Source organism: Desmodus rotundus, chromosome 13 (genome assembly GCF_022682495.2).
Source record: "Desmodus rotundus isolate HL8 chromosome 13, HLdesRot8A.1, whole genome shotgun sequence".
NCBI lineage: Eukaryota > Metazoa > Chordata > Mammalia > Chiroptera > Phyllostomidae > Desmodus > Desmodus rotundus.
In genome coordinates this window covers 17239305-17254206 of record NC_071399.1, presented here as the reverse complement: position 1 = coordinate 17254206, position 14902 = coordinate 17239305, and the positions used below count along the sequence as shown (strand labels likewise).

The 14902-nt window shown below is 36.3% G+C and overlaps 1 protein-coding gene across 6 annotated transcripts in view; it reads right to left on the bottom strand.

The window, feature by feature from the left end:
• The window catches only part of WRN (WRN RecQ like helicase), a 124076-nt gene that overhangs the window by 32296 nt on the left and 76878 nt on the right, over positions 1-14902 (bottom strand). For all 6 annotated transcript variants that reach the window (XM_053916345.1, XM_024562607.4, XM_071220180.1 and 3 more), the window contains 6 exons: positions 13315-13496; positions 9442-9543; positions 9060-9152; positions 4116-4257; positions 754-924; positions 579-676 (listed from right to left, as the gene is read on the bottom strand). In XM_053916345.1, coding sequence (XP_053772320.1) covers positions 579-676; positions 754-924; positions 4116-4257; positions 9060-9152; positions 9442-9543; positions 13315-13496 — 788 coding nt within the window. The remainder of the gene's footprint in view (positions 1-578; positions 677-753; positions 925-4115; positions 4258-9059; positions 9153-9441; positions 9544-13314; positions 13497-14902) is intronic.

The window sequence follows — 14902 nt, the reverse complement described above, 5'->3', positions numbered from 1 at the left end:
CTGATAATCTACTGCACAACATAGTGATTACAGTCAACAATACTACATTATGACTTCAAAGTTGCTAAGAGACAAGATCTGAATTTTTCTCAACACAAAAAAGAATTATGGCTTCTCTGGTAATAATATCGCAATAGATAAATGTATCAAACCAACACATTGTACACATAAGACTTATACAATGTTATGCCAAATATATCTCAATTTTTAAAAAATATCTGATAAATGACTGGTAACATGTGAAGGTGCTGAAAAGCAGGCAACAGGTGCTTCCCTGCCCCACCTTCCACACCTAGGAAGGAAATGAGCCAGTGGAGCGACCTCCAGCACTCATCTCACTGTCGCTTCTTTCATCAGTGGGAGAGCAGCTTTCTAAATATTGATCCTGTTCTCAACTAAATCCTATCAACCAAGAAAAGCGTTCTATTATTTATCTTTCTCCCACAGGCCCATACCCCCAAAATGACTAAAAAGGATGCCAAAACAGTATCGTTACCCATTTCACCAGTGTGGTGCCTATAAACTGAATATAATTTGAACCATTTGAACAAAAACAACGAGAAAGCTGAAAAATGAACCTTGGTGGAAGCAACTTCCTTGGACACAATTCTTCATTAGCCTGAAGGATTAGTCTCTGAGGAGATTCCGTGCTGGCTCTATGAAGCCAGTTTTTACCCTGTTGAACACAAGAAGAACCTTTTAACACATAGGGAGAATAATTAAATCAAACAGGCAGACTTCTACTTTGCTTACCTTTTTTGTCAGGGTGCAGATCTTTATGAACTTGCTGCGCCCAGGAACTTCCACCAGGAACCCCTCGGCCATGAGCTGATGGGAAAGAGCCCTCCACCAATTCACCGCCCGCTCCTGGCCAGAGCCAAACAATCTGTGAGTGCGGTAATGATCCGGGAGACGCTGCGAAGTCTGAAATGAGGAATAAAAATCAGTACCTGAAAATGCTGATTTAATGACAGAGGCCAAACAAAACACAAAACTATTTATTGGTTCTTTGTGTTTAACACGAAATTTCAGCTTTAAAAATCTACAAAATTTTTTTCTATCCTACTTGCTCTGAATACTTAAGTCACCAATAAATACATAATCAAGACAGTGCTGCTTTTGTGTCTTAAAAGTAGTGGCAGGAAACTTCACATATAATTCACGAGCATTTCCCAATGCATAGGTTTGGATATGTTAGGAATATTTAACCTTTGCTAGTTAGGCCTTTTAGGAACACACACTACTGCCTGAGAGACAGCTCCAGACTAGAAGCAGGGATGTCAAGGGCAGTGCGACCCAACAGCGAGGAATCCGTGAGTGCAGTACAACCCACAGTTTCCCTGCGTGGCTGTCCGTGCTGCACCGCCGAGGTTACTTGATCATTTCTGATTTAGCTGCTTCACTCAGACATACCGGGAGGAGCAGGTGCATACTAAATGGCTGCTGCGTGCGAGACATTTCGTCCTAAGTGAAGAGAGGCTTTCAGTGGGGGACTCTTCGCTGCCATCCAGTTCTAGAAACGCGGGGGAAGCTGGTCTGTCACATGCAGTTCTCTTGTCCTCTACTGGAGATGGCTCGCCCCACCTTCACGCTCTACAAAGTACTTTTCTGTTCAGTCTGCCCTCTCACTACCTCTTTCATTCATCCCACACATTTAAATACTTTCAAATGTATATGGTAGTATGTGAACATACGGCTTTATGGAAAATTGCTCCTTTCTAATGGATCCATGGTGAATACAGCAGATTGTTTAATTCAAGGGCCATTCTAACCTTCATCCACTGTAACTTCTACCACAGAATCTGGGAAGTTACAAACACTAGTTCTCAAACTCCCTTTCCGCTAGGGTCCTGAATATAATTTAAGTTCCACTAATCAGAGGCATTTACGGGGCACCTATAAGCAGAAAGTGAGGCAGGGCAGCTCCTCCGCTACCTTTGCAGGGGCATGATTGTGGAGGGGTTAGCTTTTTACAAGAAAGTGTTAGCAAAGAATGCAGAGTACAACTACTAGCCCCCTAAGTATGGGGAAGCATCCGTTTTGCTGACCCCGAGGACAGCAGGCTCAGGCAGGGTGGTTCCCAGAGCCAGCGGAGGACGGACTGTTACAGCTCCCTATTCAGAGTGCGATCAGGAAAGAGGTCGCACCTAACCTCCTAGTAATGCAAATTAGTGGCTGGGTTTCTAGTTTCTGATCTGTAAGATTAAGATACCTGCATATCTTATCACTTCTTCACACAGGGTATTTAAAGATATTTCTGTGGTGAGCTGTTTAGACAGCGAAACAAAGTTCCTGAGGCAACATTTCTACTATTTAATTCCTAACTAAACTTGTGCTTCAAAAACAAAATTTTAAACTCCATTCACAAATACCTGGATGCGCTGCGTAATCATTTATACTATTTAGAAAATCTTGTGTAAGAAAGGAGAATCATGTGCTGCTGAAATTAATCTGTTATATAGACATACAAATATTATCTCTTTACATACACTCCAAGAGTGCCTAGCTTAAGATATTTATCACCTTACAGATCAAAATTATCTACAAAGATATTAATTTTGCCTAAATTAGTTAACATGGCCGATTTCCTTAATTCCCAAAAGAAGTACAATGATAAATTTTAAAACAATATCCCAGTAGGTACCAAGATTACTGAAATAGAAGGGGGAAAAAAACTTGCCTTATTTTCACTGTAGTTAATGTCCACAAATGTTCATTAAGTGGTACTTTTTTAAAAGTTTTACACTTTTATCTAGCAAGGGTAGTATACAATTTCACAAAGAATAAACTTCATAATTTGAGGACTCCCAGAAGAGACCCTCAGTATAAGCAGTCCGACTTGGTTTTCAAATAATAGGTGAAATCTGATCCCTCCTGTGAGTAGTTCAAGTTGGTCTAGGAGCCCACTTATACTTATTTGTTGATACTGGATACTGCTGGTTTACACCAAATTAAAACAAGGATAATTTTTTATAAATTACACATTCAACTGGGATACAAGGTTTTTGAAGGTGACAGAGAAAAATTTTCATAGACCTAAATTATATTTAATCTATCCCTTGCAACTTAAATTCTTTTTATAAGAAAAAAATAGAACTCATCCCAGCTAAAATCAAGTTCCTTAGGTAACACTATTATTCAATTTCTAATCAAACTTGTGATTTACAAATATTTTTTATTCAGTACCCAAATAGTTAACATGATCTCAATATCATTAAAAATACTTATAACTAATTTAATCTGTCTCTTTCTAAGCAAAATAAAAACCCAGAAAATATTTACATGAAGTTCAAATATATAACAAATAAATGCTTATCTAATTTTTAAAATTCTACAAGGTGAGAATTTTAATCTCTAGTTTTAAGTGCATTTTTAATAAATATACATACATATTTGCAAATGATTCTATCCAACTTCTGATTTATTCAACTAATATCAATACTTAGCTTTGCTTTACAGATTTGTAAATCAGGAATAGAATCAAATAAACAAAAGGACTCCTGAAAAAGCTGCTTAACTATTAAGGGTTGTGTCCTATTTATATTCACCTGCAATTGTTAACATAATAACTGGCACATTAACTACTCAAAAAAGGTAGCTGAAATGACTATTTATTTATTGGTAAAACAAATAAAAATAAAACTTCCTTGGGATTCTAAGTACTTCTGATAAGAAACAAAATAGAAGGAAAGAAAAAATATTGTTTTTACAAATAATCACTGAGATTAAAGTTTTATTCAAAGAATTTGTTACTTTCCAGGACACTAAAAGATACAGTTTTGTTCTACTTGTCCCTTGACACGATGAAAGTTAACTTTTCTTAATTATCCTAAGAAAAACCAGTCTAGGGATTATCCAACTGCAATGTAATAAAACTGCTTCCAGACTGCGGTTCAGAGCTGAACACGAGCTTGAAATATGAAAACAGCAATAGCTGTGATACACATAGCTTTTGTCAAAAGGAATGAGCGCAGTCTTTAACTGGAACTCCATATGACTCTCCAAGTTTCTAATAACTCATCTAAAGCCAAAGCCACAATCGAAATACAGCAAACCTCTGAAGGAAAGTGTAGCAGGAGTCAGAGAACTGTGACGTGATTCACAGATACACTTACAGATCCTCGGAGAAATAAAATCGGAACCCCAATTCCAAACATTTCTCCTAGGGCGCTGATGGCAGATAACAGCTGGAATGCTTGTGGCCCAAAGTCCTGTGACACATCCTCTGAGGCATCAATGGATAAGCAATGATCCAATCTAAACAAAAACAGTGTGTTACAAAGCTTAGCTAGAGCATGTACCCTTAGAAACAAAAAGATTTAATAATTAGCCAACAAAAAAATATCTCAGACGTGCCAACTGCTTCAGGAGCTACAAATAAAGTTCATTACAGCCAAGAGTATGTAAAGTACGTAAAACATGAAATACAGACTGTAACATAGCATCACAGGTATGTTATGCTGGCGGTTCTCAACCCCAGTGCCCTAGAACCCAAGGTTCCCAGGAGGTACCTCAGACCAAAGACAGGAAAAAGGAGACGCTCAAGCAGTCTGAGAGCACATTACAGCTTGAAGCACTCACATTACTGATCATATAAATGCTGGATCTCAGTGTTTGGTTATGGTAGAAGAAAAGGTTTGGTGCCAAAAAAATTTTTTTAACTTAAAAGCAAATCACTTATGCAATAAATTTTTAGTTTAACTCCAATGACTATAAAGTACAACACAGAGATTATAAATGTTTCCTTTAAGCCATTTTTAGAAGTTAAATTCCTAAGCCATCCTTCAGGTAGATTTGAAATTATCATTAATACAAATGTGAATCCTTTAAGAACAAAGGCTGAGAACAAAAGGACTCCTTAGAGAAAATCAACTACCTGATATTGTTCAATTACCTAATTCAATTGCTTTCTTTATAATAAATATCTTTGAAATGGCAATAATATATTCGGTATTCCAGATACAATATGTTTAGGGGGAAAAAAAGACTATGTTTAGGCTTATTATCCTAACTTCTTTAGTGGGATATTTATTTCATTAACTTCCTTTTCTAATTTAAGTATTTAAATTCCCACAAAGTACCACCTATGCTGCACCTTATAAGTTTTCATGTATATTATTGTAATTATCACAAAGTTTTAAAAATGTTTTAATTTTCAGTTTGATATTTTCTTTGATCAATGAGTTATTTTAAAGTGTTATTTTCAATTTTGAAATGAATGAGAATGTGTTTATCCTCTATCTGCTTCAAAGTCAACTGCATTCGGAGGAAAACATGGTGTGTTTGACTCCAACCACTGAAAGCTTCTCAGATATGATGTGGTCCAGTACCGGGTCAGAAAACGTTTTAACAAAGGGTCAAAGAGTTCAGGCTTTGTAAGCCATACAGTCTCTGTGTCACAGCTACTCGGCTCAACTCTGCCAAACAGCCACAGATAATATATAAACAAAGGGCACAGCTGTGTCCCAAGAAAACCTCAGTCACAAACACAGACAGAGAGTGTGGTCCACGTCCATGGTTTGCCAACCCCTGCTCTAATACACAGCCAATTTTGTATAAATATTCCATGGATGTGTAAGAAATAGTCTCTAATTCAGTCCTTCCCAACCAGCGCATTGCCAATGGATACAGGATATTTTTCAGACTGAGACACCCTCCCCCAAATTTGGGAGGAAAATGGGGTCGCATCATATAGTCTGAATGTAGCCTACCTGGCTCGCGGGGGAGGGGGTGGTGGTGGAGCAGGGTTTTTTTTTCCTATTTTCCTCTAAAACCTAGGTGTGTCTTATGCTCCAGTGCATCTTATAGTCTGAAAAATACCATACGTCTGCCCAAAGGTTAATCACTCAGACCTTATGGTTCTGGACAGAATTGAGACTGCACTAGCCTTGGTGCTGTACGGGTATCATCACTAACTAGAGGCATGAAGAAAGACATTTGAGATACATTGTTCTAGTTGCGTGGTGCAAGGTTCTATACACAACGTGTCTGATAAATCAAACTTGTTTCTATGTTAGCCAAATCTTACTACTAATAGCTTTCAATAGCTTGCTAATTTTTTGATTGCCTAACCTACCAATAACTAAAAATTTATATCAAACTCTTCTACTTTGACAGTGGATTTTTTTATTTCTTCCAGCCATTCTGTCAATTTGCACTTTATACATTTGTAGAGTTGTGTTTTTTCTTGGCTTTTTTTTAAGGTACAAAGACCAAGCCCGTCCCCTTGGTGAAGGAACCATCCATTACTGCAGAGAGAACATCTCCATCCTTGTACCACTTGGTTTGTCTAACAGGAATACAACTACCACAGCTAGGTACACAGTTCATTCAACTAGGTACACCATTTGTTTTTGTTTTAGTTTTAGTTTTTCAATTCATATAGTGCAGTGAAATTGACTGTAGGTCTCTGGGTGTGTAAAGCTTTACAAATGTAAATACACCCATGAAGTCCCCTGCACAGACTCATCTAACCACCCCCACAACAGCTACCACGACCACCATCGGGACACGCAAGTCCATCACTGCAAACACACCCTGGGCAATTCCTTTGTGATCACACCTTCCCTCTCCCTAGAACCTCTGACAACCACCAATCTTTTCTTCATCCCTACAGTATAGTCTTTCTTTAAAAAAAGATTTTATTTATTAGAAAGAAGGGAAGGGAGGGAGAAAAAGAGAGAGAGAAAACATCGATGTGCATGAGAAATACCAATCAGTTGCCACTCGCACACCCCCAAATGGGGACTTGGCCCACAACCCAGGCATGACTGGGAATTGAACCGGCAGCCTTTCAGTTCACAGGTCAGCACTCAACCCACTGAGCTAAACCAACCAGAGCCCTACAGGATAGTCTTATGTTAGAGAGAGTCATATAAATGAAATCACACTGTAGAAATGGCATTATTTCTTCTTGTAAATGTCGGTATAATTTGCTGTTGAAACCATTTGGGCAAGGGAATTTACTTTCACAGGTTTTTACAAGGATCCAATTTCCTTAACAGTTGTAGAACTATTCAGGCTATCGATTGTATTTCACTGTGGCTAAGTTGTATTAGCTTGAGGTTATCAGGAATTACTCCATTTCATCTAAATTATTAAATGTACATGCACTGAGTTAGTTATTTATAGTGTTTCCTTATTACCCTTTAATGTCTGCTGGGACTGTAGTGAAATTCCTTTCATTCCTGATGTTGGTAAGGGGTCTCCTTCTTTTTGATAGAAGTTTCTACCACTTTTATTGACATGTTCAAACAATGAACCTTGGATATCATTGGTTTCTCTATTGTTTTCTGTTTTCTATTTCCTTGACTTATACTCTCACCTCTCTTATTTCCTTCCTTCTGCTTCCTTTTAGCTTACTTTGCTCTTATTTGCTTCTTAAGGTGGAAGCTTGATTACTGATTGGAAACTCTTCTTCTGTTAAGAGTATTTAATGCTCCAAATTTCCCTGTATTTCTTTAGCAATGTGTCATACATTTTACATTTTTATTTCATTCAATTCAAATACTTTCTGATTTACCCTGAGAATTCCTCTTTGACTCATGAATTATTAGTAGTGTGTTAATTTCCAAGTGTTTGAAGACTTCCCTGTTACTTTCTGTTACTGATTTCTAGTTTCGTTCCATTATAGCCAGAACACATACTCCATGAGTAGAATTTTTTTGACCCAAAATAAGGTCCACGCTTGTGAACATTACATCTGCACCTGAAAAGAATGTGCATTCTGCTACTGTTGGGTGGAGTGGTCTATAAAAGTTAATTAGGCCCAGTCTGTTGACAGTCCTGTTCATTTCCCCTATCTCCTTACTGGTTTTGTCTACTAGTTCTCTTAGTTACTGAGATAAGATGTTGAAGTCACCAACTGTAATTATGGATTTTTCTACTTCTACTTTCGATTCTGTCGGTTCTTTTGTTAAATATATACACACTTGGGATTACGTGTTCTTGGACATGATAACTAACTTTATGTGTCAACTTAGCTACACTCTGGGACCCAGGCTTGGTCCAAGGCTAATGTAGATGTTGGTATAAAGATATTTTGTAGATGTGATTAATATTTACGATCAGCTGCTTTGAATAAAGGAGATTGCCCTTAATAATGTGAGGGGTCTCGTCCAATCAGAAAAGGCCTGAAAGAGCAAAGACAGGTTTGTAGGAGAACAAGGAATTGTGACTGAAAAGACTGTTAACACAGAAATCCTGCCCAACTTTCCAGCCTGCCAGCTGGTCAACCCCCACAACTGCATGAACAACTTCCTTAAATAGTGTGTGTGTGTGTGTGTGTGTGTGTGTGTGTGTGTCTGGAGAACCCTGACTGATACAGTTGATCATCATGTAATGTCCGTATTTATCTCTCATTATATTCTTTCTCCAAAATCTCCATTGTCTAATAATAAAATAACAATTCCAGCTTATTTCTATTAGTGTTTTTGCGGTATTAGTTTTGTACTTTTATTTTATTATTTTTTTTAATCCTCACCCAAGGATATTTTATATTATCGATTTTAGAGAAAGAGGAAGGTGGAAGAGAGAGAGAGAAACATAAATGCGAGAGAGAAATGTTGATCAGCTGCCCCCCATACACACCGGTACCGGGGATCAAACCCGAAACCTAGGTATGTGCACTGACCGGGAATCGAACTCACGTTTTTGGTGCATGGGACGACGTTCCAACCAACTGAGCCACCCGGCCAGGGCTATCCTTTCATTTTTTAACTTACCCATATACCTGCAGTAGATTTCTTATGGACAGCATATAGTAAGGTCATATTTTTAAACCAATCCTAATAACGTCCACTTTAAATGGTATGTTAGATCATTTACCTTTAATGTAACTATTGATATGTTTAGATTTAGGCCTTACACTTTATTATTTTGTCTTTTTATAAAGCAGAATACTCTAGTATTATTTGCTTTGTTTTTTATTTAAATAAATAAATTTTGTATTTTGTTTTAAAAAACTGTAATACATATCATTCACCAAAAATTCAATTAAGTATTTGCAAAGGAAGAGAAAGAGACTTTTAGAATGTCCATCTAGAAGAAGAAATCTTTACCTGAACTTGCAATTATCACAGCATTTTTCAGTTCCCATAATACCCAAGGAGGCCTTTCGTAGTTGTTTATCTTCAAAATGAGACAAGATGATTCTATCCAAGAGAAAATTTAAAATTAAATAAAAGAACAAAAACATATATGTTAAATTCATGGCTGAAAATAATGAGGTGAAATCATCACTAATTGGTTCACTTGGGACCTCATTATTTGGCTTTGGTTGACTGAGGCAAAAAAGAAAGTTGCCCTAAAAATTCAGCACATATGCAGTACCAACAAAATATCCTTTCTAAATATTTCTAATTATTTAGCAAAACTTTTTTCTTAAAAGACCACCAGCCATAAGCCTACGTGATCAGCTGATGTAAAATGAATAATACGTACTGTCGCCTACATCTGCTGGAACGAAGATATTTTTCCATCTTTGCCACCATCTTTAATTTGTATAATCGAAATGTTTCCTTTTTTATCTCATTAAGGCGCTGCCTGTCAATTGAAAATATCACAGGAATATGTAAAATTGCATTAGTGATTTTTTAAATTTACTTACTGCTGTTTATTTTTCATAGCCTATAACTTCACACCCCTCTTAAGATAAAGAACACTTCTATCATTCCAGAAAATTATGTACCTCTCCCTAGTCAATGCCCCTCACAGAGGCAAGTATTTTTCTGATTTTTTATGAACATTATTTTTGAAAGAATTCTACCTGTGTCCAAGCTTCAATTTTCTAGCTGTCTTTGAAAAATTTTTATAAACCCTAAAGTTTTTCATTTTGATTTATATGCTACATGCTTTTTGGTAATCTTTCTGCTATACATGAATTTTTACCTTTTCTCAGTTAAAGGTTATTCTTTATTTTAATTTATTTTATATGAAAAACTAAAAGCATCTGTGTAAGGAATACTGAAAAAGGCTCATGATGCAAATATGAGCCTAGATTCCTGTTAGCTCTTCCGAGGATGTCTCAGGCCTCTGAAACTATCTCCTGTATTACAGGATGTTATGGGACACCAATAAAGCATCAGAATTAAGTTCCTTCCTCAGACAACTATAACTGATGTTTTTCCCATATTATTAAATGTATTTAAAATGGTTAAATAACTCTAAAGACCATATGTTTGTTTTAAAGTTCGTGCTGCTGTAAGTCATCCTGTTTATACTCGCTGCTGTGGAGAAACTTTATGAATTTATCAGATGACGACAACCTCCCAAACAGCCTTACATATCTTTCCAAGAATAAATAGAAGTCTGAGTTGAATATATCTCAGGTAGTTCAAAAGAAAACAATGATTTACCTACAAGATCTAGGTGGTAATACTGATCATCATCAAAACAGACCTCACTCACGTATACTTTGACTACCCAAACTTCTGCCTGATAAAAACACCTCTGTACAATTCTCAAGGATGACACCAACAGGGAATCCACTTCAGTGATTTCTGGAAAGTCTGAACACACAAATGATCTCTTATTCAGAAACATTCTCATCATCTGACACCACTTACCACGCTCCCATATACAGGCATACTTTGGAGATATTGCGAGTTCAGTTCCAGGCCACCGCAATAAGGCGAGGATCATAATAAAGCAAATCGTAACCTTTTTGTTGGTGGAGGGTCTTGCTTTCAATTTTGTAAAAAATACAACATCTGTGAAGCGCAATTAAGCTAAGTGCAATAAAACGAGGTATGCCTGTAATTTCCTAAATGCCTCTTCCAACTGTTGACTCTAGTCCCAGGTTAGCATCCAATCTCGTCCTTCCTAGATAATGGGCTAAAAATTAGTTCCTTTTTTGCTATAGTTTTATTTAGCTCACCTCCTTCTCAGAAGAACAAACAAACCAAATGCATACACTCTAAGAACAAAATTCTCTCTTATATTTGGTTCAGATGATGTACATTTAACTAATCTTCTCAGTGCCAGTAACAAATTTGAGAAAAAATTACAAGTATCTACCATCACATCAAATAAATACTTATTTTTCTTTTGGGACTATTACAATAATTAAAGTACAAAACTCTACAGAATAAAAACAAGTTGAAAGAGAAGAAAATTTCTAAAAATATCATAAATAGGAATCAGTTGGAGCCAGTAGAAGATTTATTAAATTGAAATTAATTTACAAATCATTCCCTTAAAAATTACAATAACTACTGAGTTTGATTAAAATACTAGCAAATGCAGACACTGGGGCTTTGCCGATGGTCTGGCTTCTGCAACAAGAAATGTAAAATTACATATTTACAGAGATGACTGACAAGTTTACTCTCACAGGATTCTGGCGCAGTACAGACTCGAAACATTTGGGGAATTACAGTGACCTTTTCAGGTGAGAACCAGCAACTCTGTTTATTCTAAAACTTTTGGCTTTTCTAATAGAAGAGGTCTGTCACCAGTATAACACAGGTGCATCCTCAAGCCTTACTGATGTCTTTTTCATCCTGATTAACCTTAGCTTTATTTCCCTTGCGGGGGATACCAAGAGCAACCTGTCTACACTAAAGACTCAGGTATGGGTTTTCTGGCACCACTATTTGATTACTAATCACTGTTGCTTCCTGTAAATCTTAATGAGAAATCCACTGAAAGCATCTTTTGAGACCCAGAAAAACAGGAACTATCTCTGTTGATGAGTCAGCAAAGCCACAATATAAAACTCAGGCAAAGTCTTCAGCACCTTCGGCATAATGCCCAAATAAAATGAGAACTGACAGGAATCACCTTAGGTTTCACACAATCCCAAACTTAGTAGCAGCACGCAGAGCTGCGTTCTACGCCAAATATTTTAAATTAGTTATTAAAAACTTTACACACACACTGGTGTCAAACGGAAAACAGTAACTGTTGTGTTTAAGGGATGGTTTTATTAACCCTTTGTTAAGAAACAAAAGCTACTGACTACTCTTAAAGGAAGAGCTTAAAACTTATAGCAAACATTTTTCACCTAATGAATCCCCGATTCTTCTTTCAGAGCTCAGTTTATCCTATCACTTCCTGATGGAGGACCTACCTGACCCCTCGGCGTGGTAAACACACACTGCATTGTGTACTCACAACTTAATGCAGCTTTCCTTCACAGCACTGTAACAACATTGTAATTTTACACATATTTGCATGGTCTTTTTTTAACTTTTAAAAATTTATTTTAAAAAGTTCTTACCTTTTTAAAAAACTTATAATTATTGAAATTTTCAAGCACAAGAAGAGAATAGTAAAATAAACCCTAGTATCCATAGTTGTATGGTTCTGTGACTAAGATCTGCCATTCCCATTACTGCAAGCTCTATGAAAACAGGTCTGTATCTGCTCTGATTTATCATTGTATCCCCAGCATGGAGCATAATGCTCGGAACACAATGGACACTAAATAAATAATAAAAGCACTGTTAAGTGATGAATAAGTTAAAACTGTACTGGATAGTCACTCTCATCATTTTAATAAAATGGGCTAGTATGTCCACTCCAGAGCTCAATTTATTCAGCTACATGGAGGTGCATTTTGAAAATTCTTCACTTTGGCAGGCCCATCAATTACCACATATAAGTTTTTTCCTGAAATTTTCCCACTATGGATGAGGGAATCAGTTGCTAAACCATGCCCCGCAAATTTCTGCAAACTGAAGTTTTCCTTTCCAATATATATTTCACAGAACTTAAGTGCCAACGCAATGTCCGTTTAGTATCTGTGTAGAATGGTGTTCCTGTATTTAAACACTAAGTATTTTTAATGACAGCCAGTACAGGGCCCCAGGAATATCACACACTGTGAAGGACATCCTGAATACTTTCACAGCAGTAACAAGGAAGCAAATAATAACAGATATCCAAAGAGGGATGAGCAGAAGTCATTTGGAATAAGCACCACTTAGCACGGGATGAAAAAGCCAGTAGAGGAATTAATGGTATCTTAAGTAATTGTGCTAAAGACAGGTCAAAACTTGAGAGCACCTGAGGAGGGGAAAACAGCTCACTGATGCACAGTATCAGCCAAGTGTCACATGGGAGCTATGTTACATTTCCAGTATAGTCCCAACTTGGTTAATTCTTCACACTAAATAAGGTACGACTGAAGTAGGTCATCTCCTCTGGGTGGCAGCACTTACCACAAGTGTTCTTAGATGTCCTCTGTTCCGTTTTGTTTTAAATGCACTTAAATACATTACTCGAAATTTTGGATGCTGCCTCAGATGCCCTCAGTGTATATGGAAAGAAAGAAAAAAAATCTACAAGAGTGAAAATAATACATGCTTTTACCTATTTAGGTTCATGTCTGCTGGAGCCCAGAGGACGTGACAAGAACTTGGAAGTCCATCACGGCCAGCTCTACCCATCTCCTGGTAATACGATTCCATTTCCTTGGGAGCACCGTAATGAATGATCTTGCGAACGTCGGCTTTATTAATGCCCATTCCAAAAGCAATGGTAGCTATGACACACTGGGAATAAATGACAGCACAGTCTGACAAACATTCAGCAGAACTGAAATCTTACATTTTTACCTTTTAATAAGAATGAGCAGTTCATTAACTTCAGTTCTCAGCATGAAACTGAATTTAATATAATTTCAACCAATCAGTTATAAAGATTACCTGCCCAATTTACAGATTAAGGATTAATGACCATAAAGTAGAACTTCTGCTTCCTCTCTATAAAAATTGGCAAATAAAGTGGTTCCTTTCCTATAAGTACAAGACACAAAAGAGGCCCTTAAAAGAACTATTACATTAAATGAGACTTTTGTGTTGTTATGTAGTTTCAAGAGTCCTCACCTGGTTGCACACTTTCTTAGTATTTTCTAGCATCGTTCTAAGGATGAAACGAACTGTCTCATTAAAGATGATAAAATAAAACAAATATATCTCTGCATCTTTAAAAGGATAAAATTGGTAAAATAGCTAATATATATCAGTATACCGGGATGAATATTTACATAATTGGAGAAGTTTCAGGGAAGAATTAATGAAAAGAATACAAAAAAAACTAAACAAAAAAAATGTTTAAGTATTAACAGTAAGAATACAAGAAATTGTGTAAGAAAAGTAACTATAATATACTACATGGCTTAGCAATAAAAACATTTACAGAGCAATGATTATGTATATATATAAAATTTGAATATATATTTATCTAATCAAATTTTGATATTAATATTGGGGAGGAGAGGGGATTCAGAATATACAAATAAGCTAAGGGATAAGAAAGAAAGCTAAACTTTCATCTTGCATGGGAAGTCAATAGATAAGACCTGAAACTGATAAATAGATTAAAAACACAGTAGGTAGTAGCAGTATAAACAAATGATTGCAAGATATAGCAGTAAACACCAAAAGAATAAACTAAAAGAGTTGCAATGGGAAATGAAAGAGGAGAAGGAATGAGGGGCTGATGCTTTTCACTGCAGAACTATTCAGTTCTTCATGTACACGCACAACTGACAAAAACTAAAGTGCCTTTTAAAATTGTGTTAATATGCACCGACAGTACCCAAAAAAGGAAGAAAGACAGAAAAAGAAAATGCTGAACAAATAAAAGGAAGTACAATAAAGATGAAAGGAAAGTAAATATAGGAATGGAAATATTAAGAAAAAGCTTTGAGTGAATAAGACTAGGCAATTTTGCTATATTTAAGGTGAATAAGCAACATAATTCTCATTTCTTTTTTAAATGTTATTTCTTATTCAACTTTTCTAGCTTTATTGAGATATAACTGACATAAAACATTGTGTAAGTTTAAGATGTGTAAGGTGATGATTTCATATACATACATATTGTGAAATGATCGCCACAATGAGGTTACTTAACATATTCATCATCTCAAATAGTTACCATTTATTTGTGTATG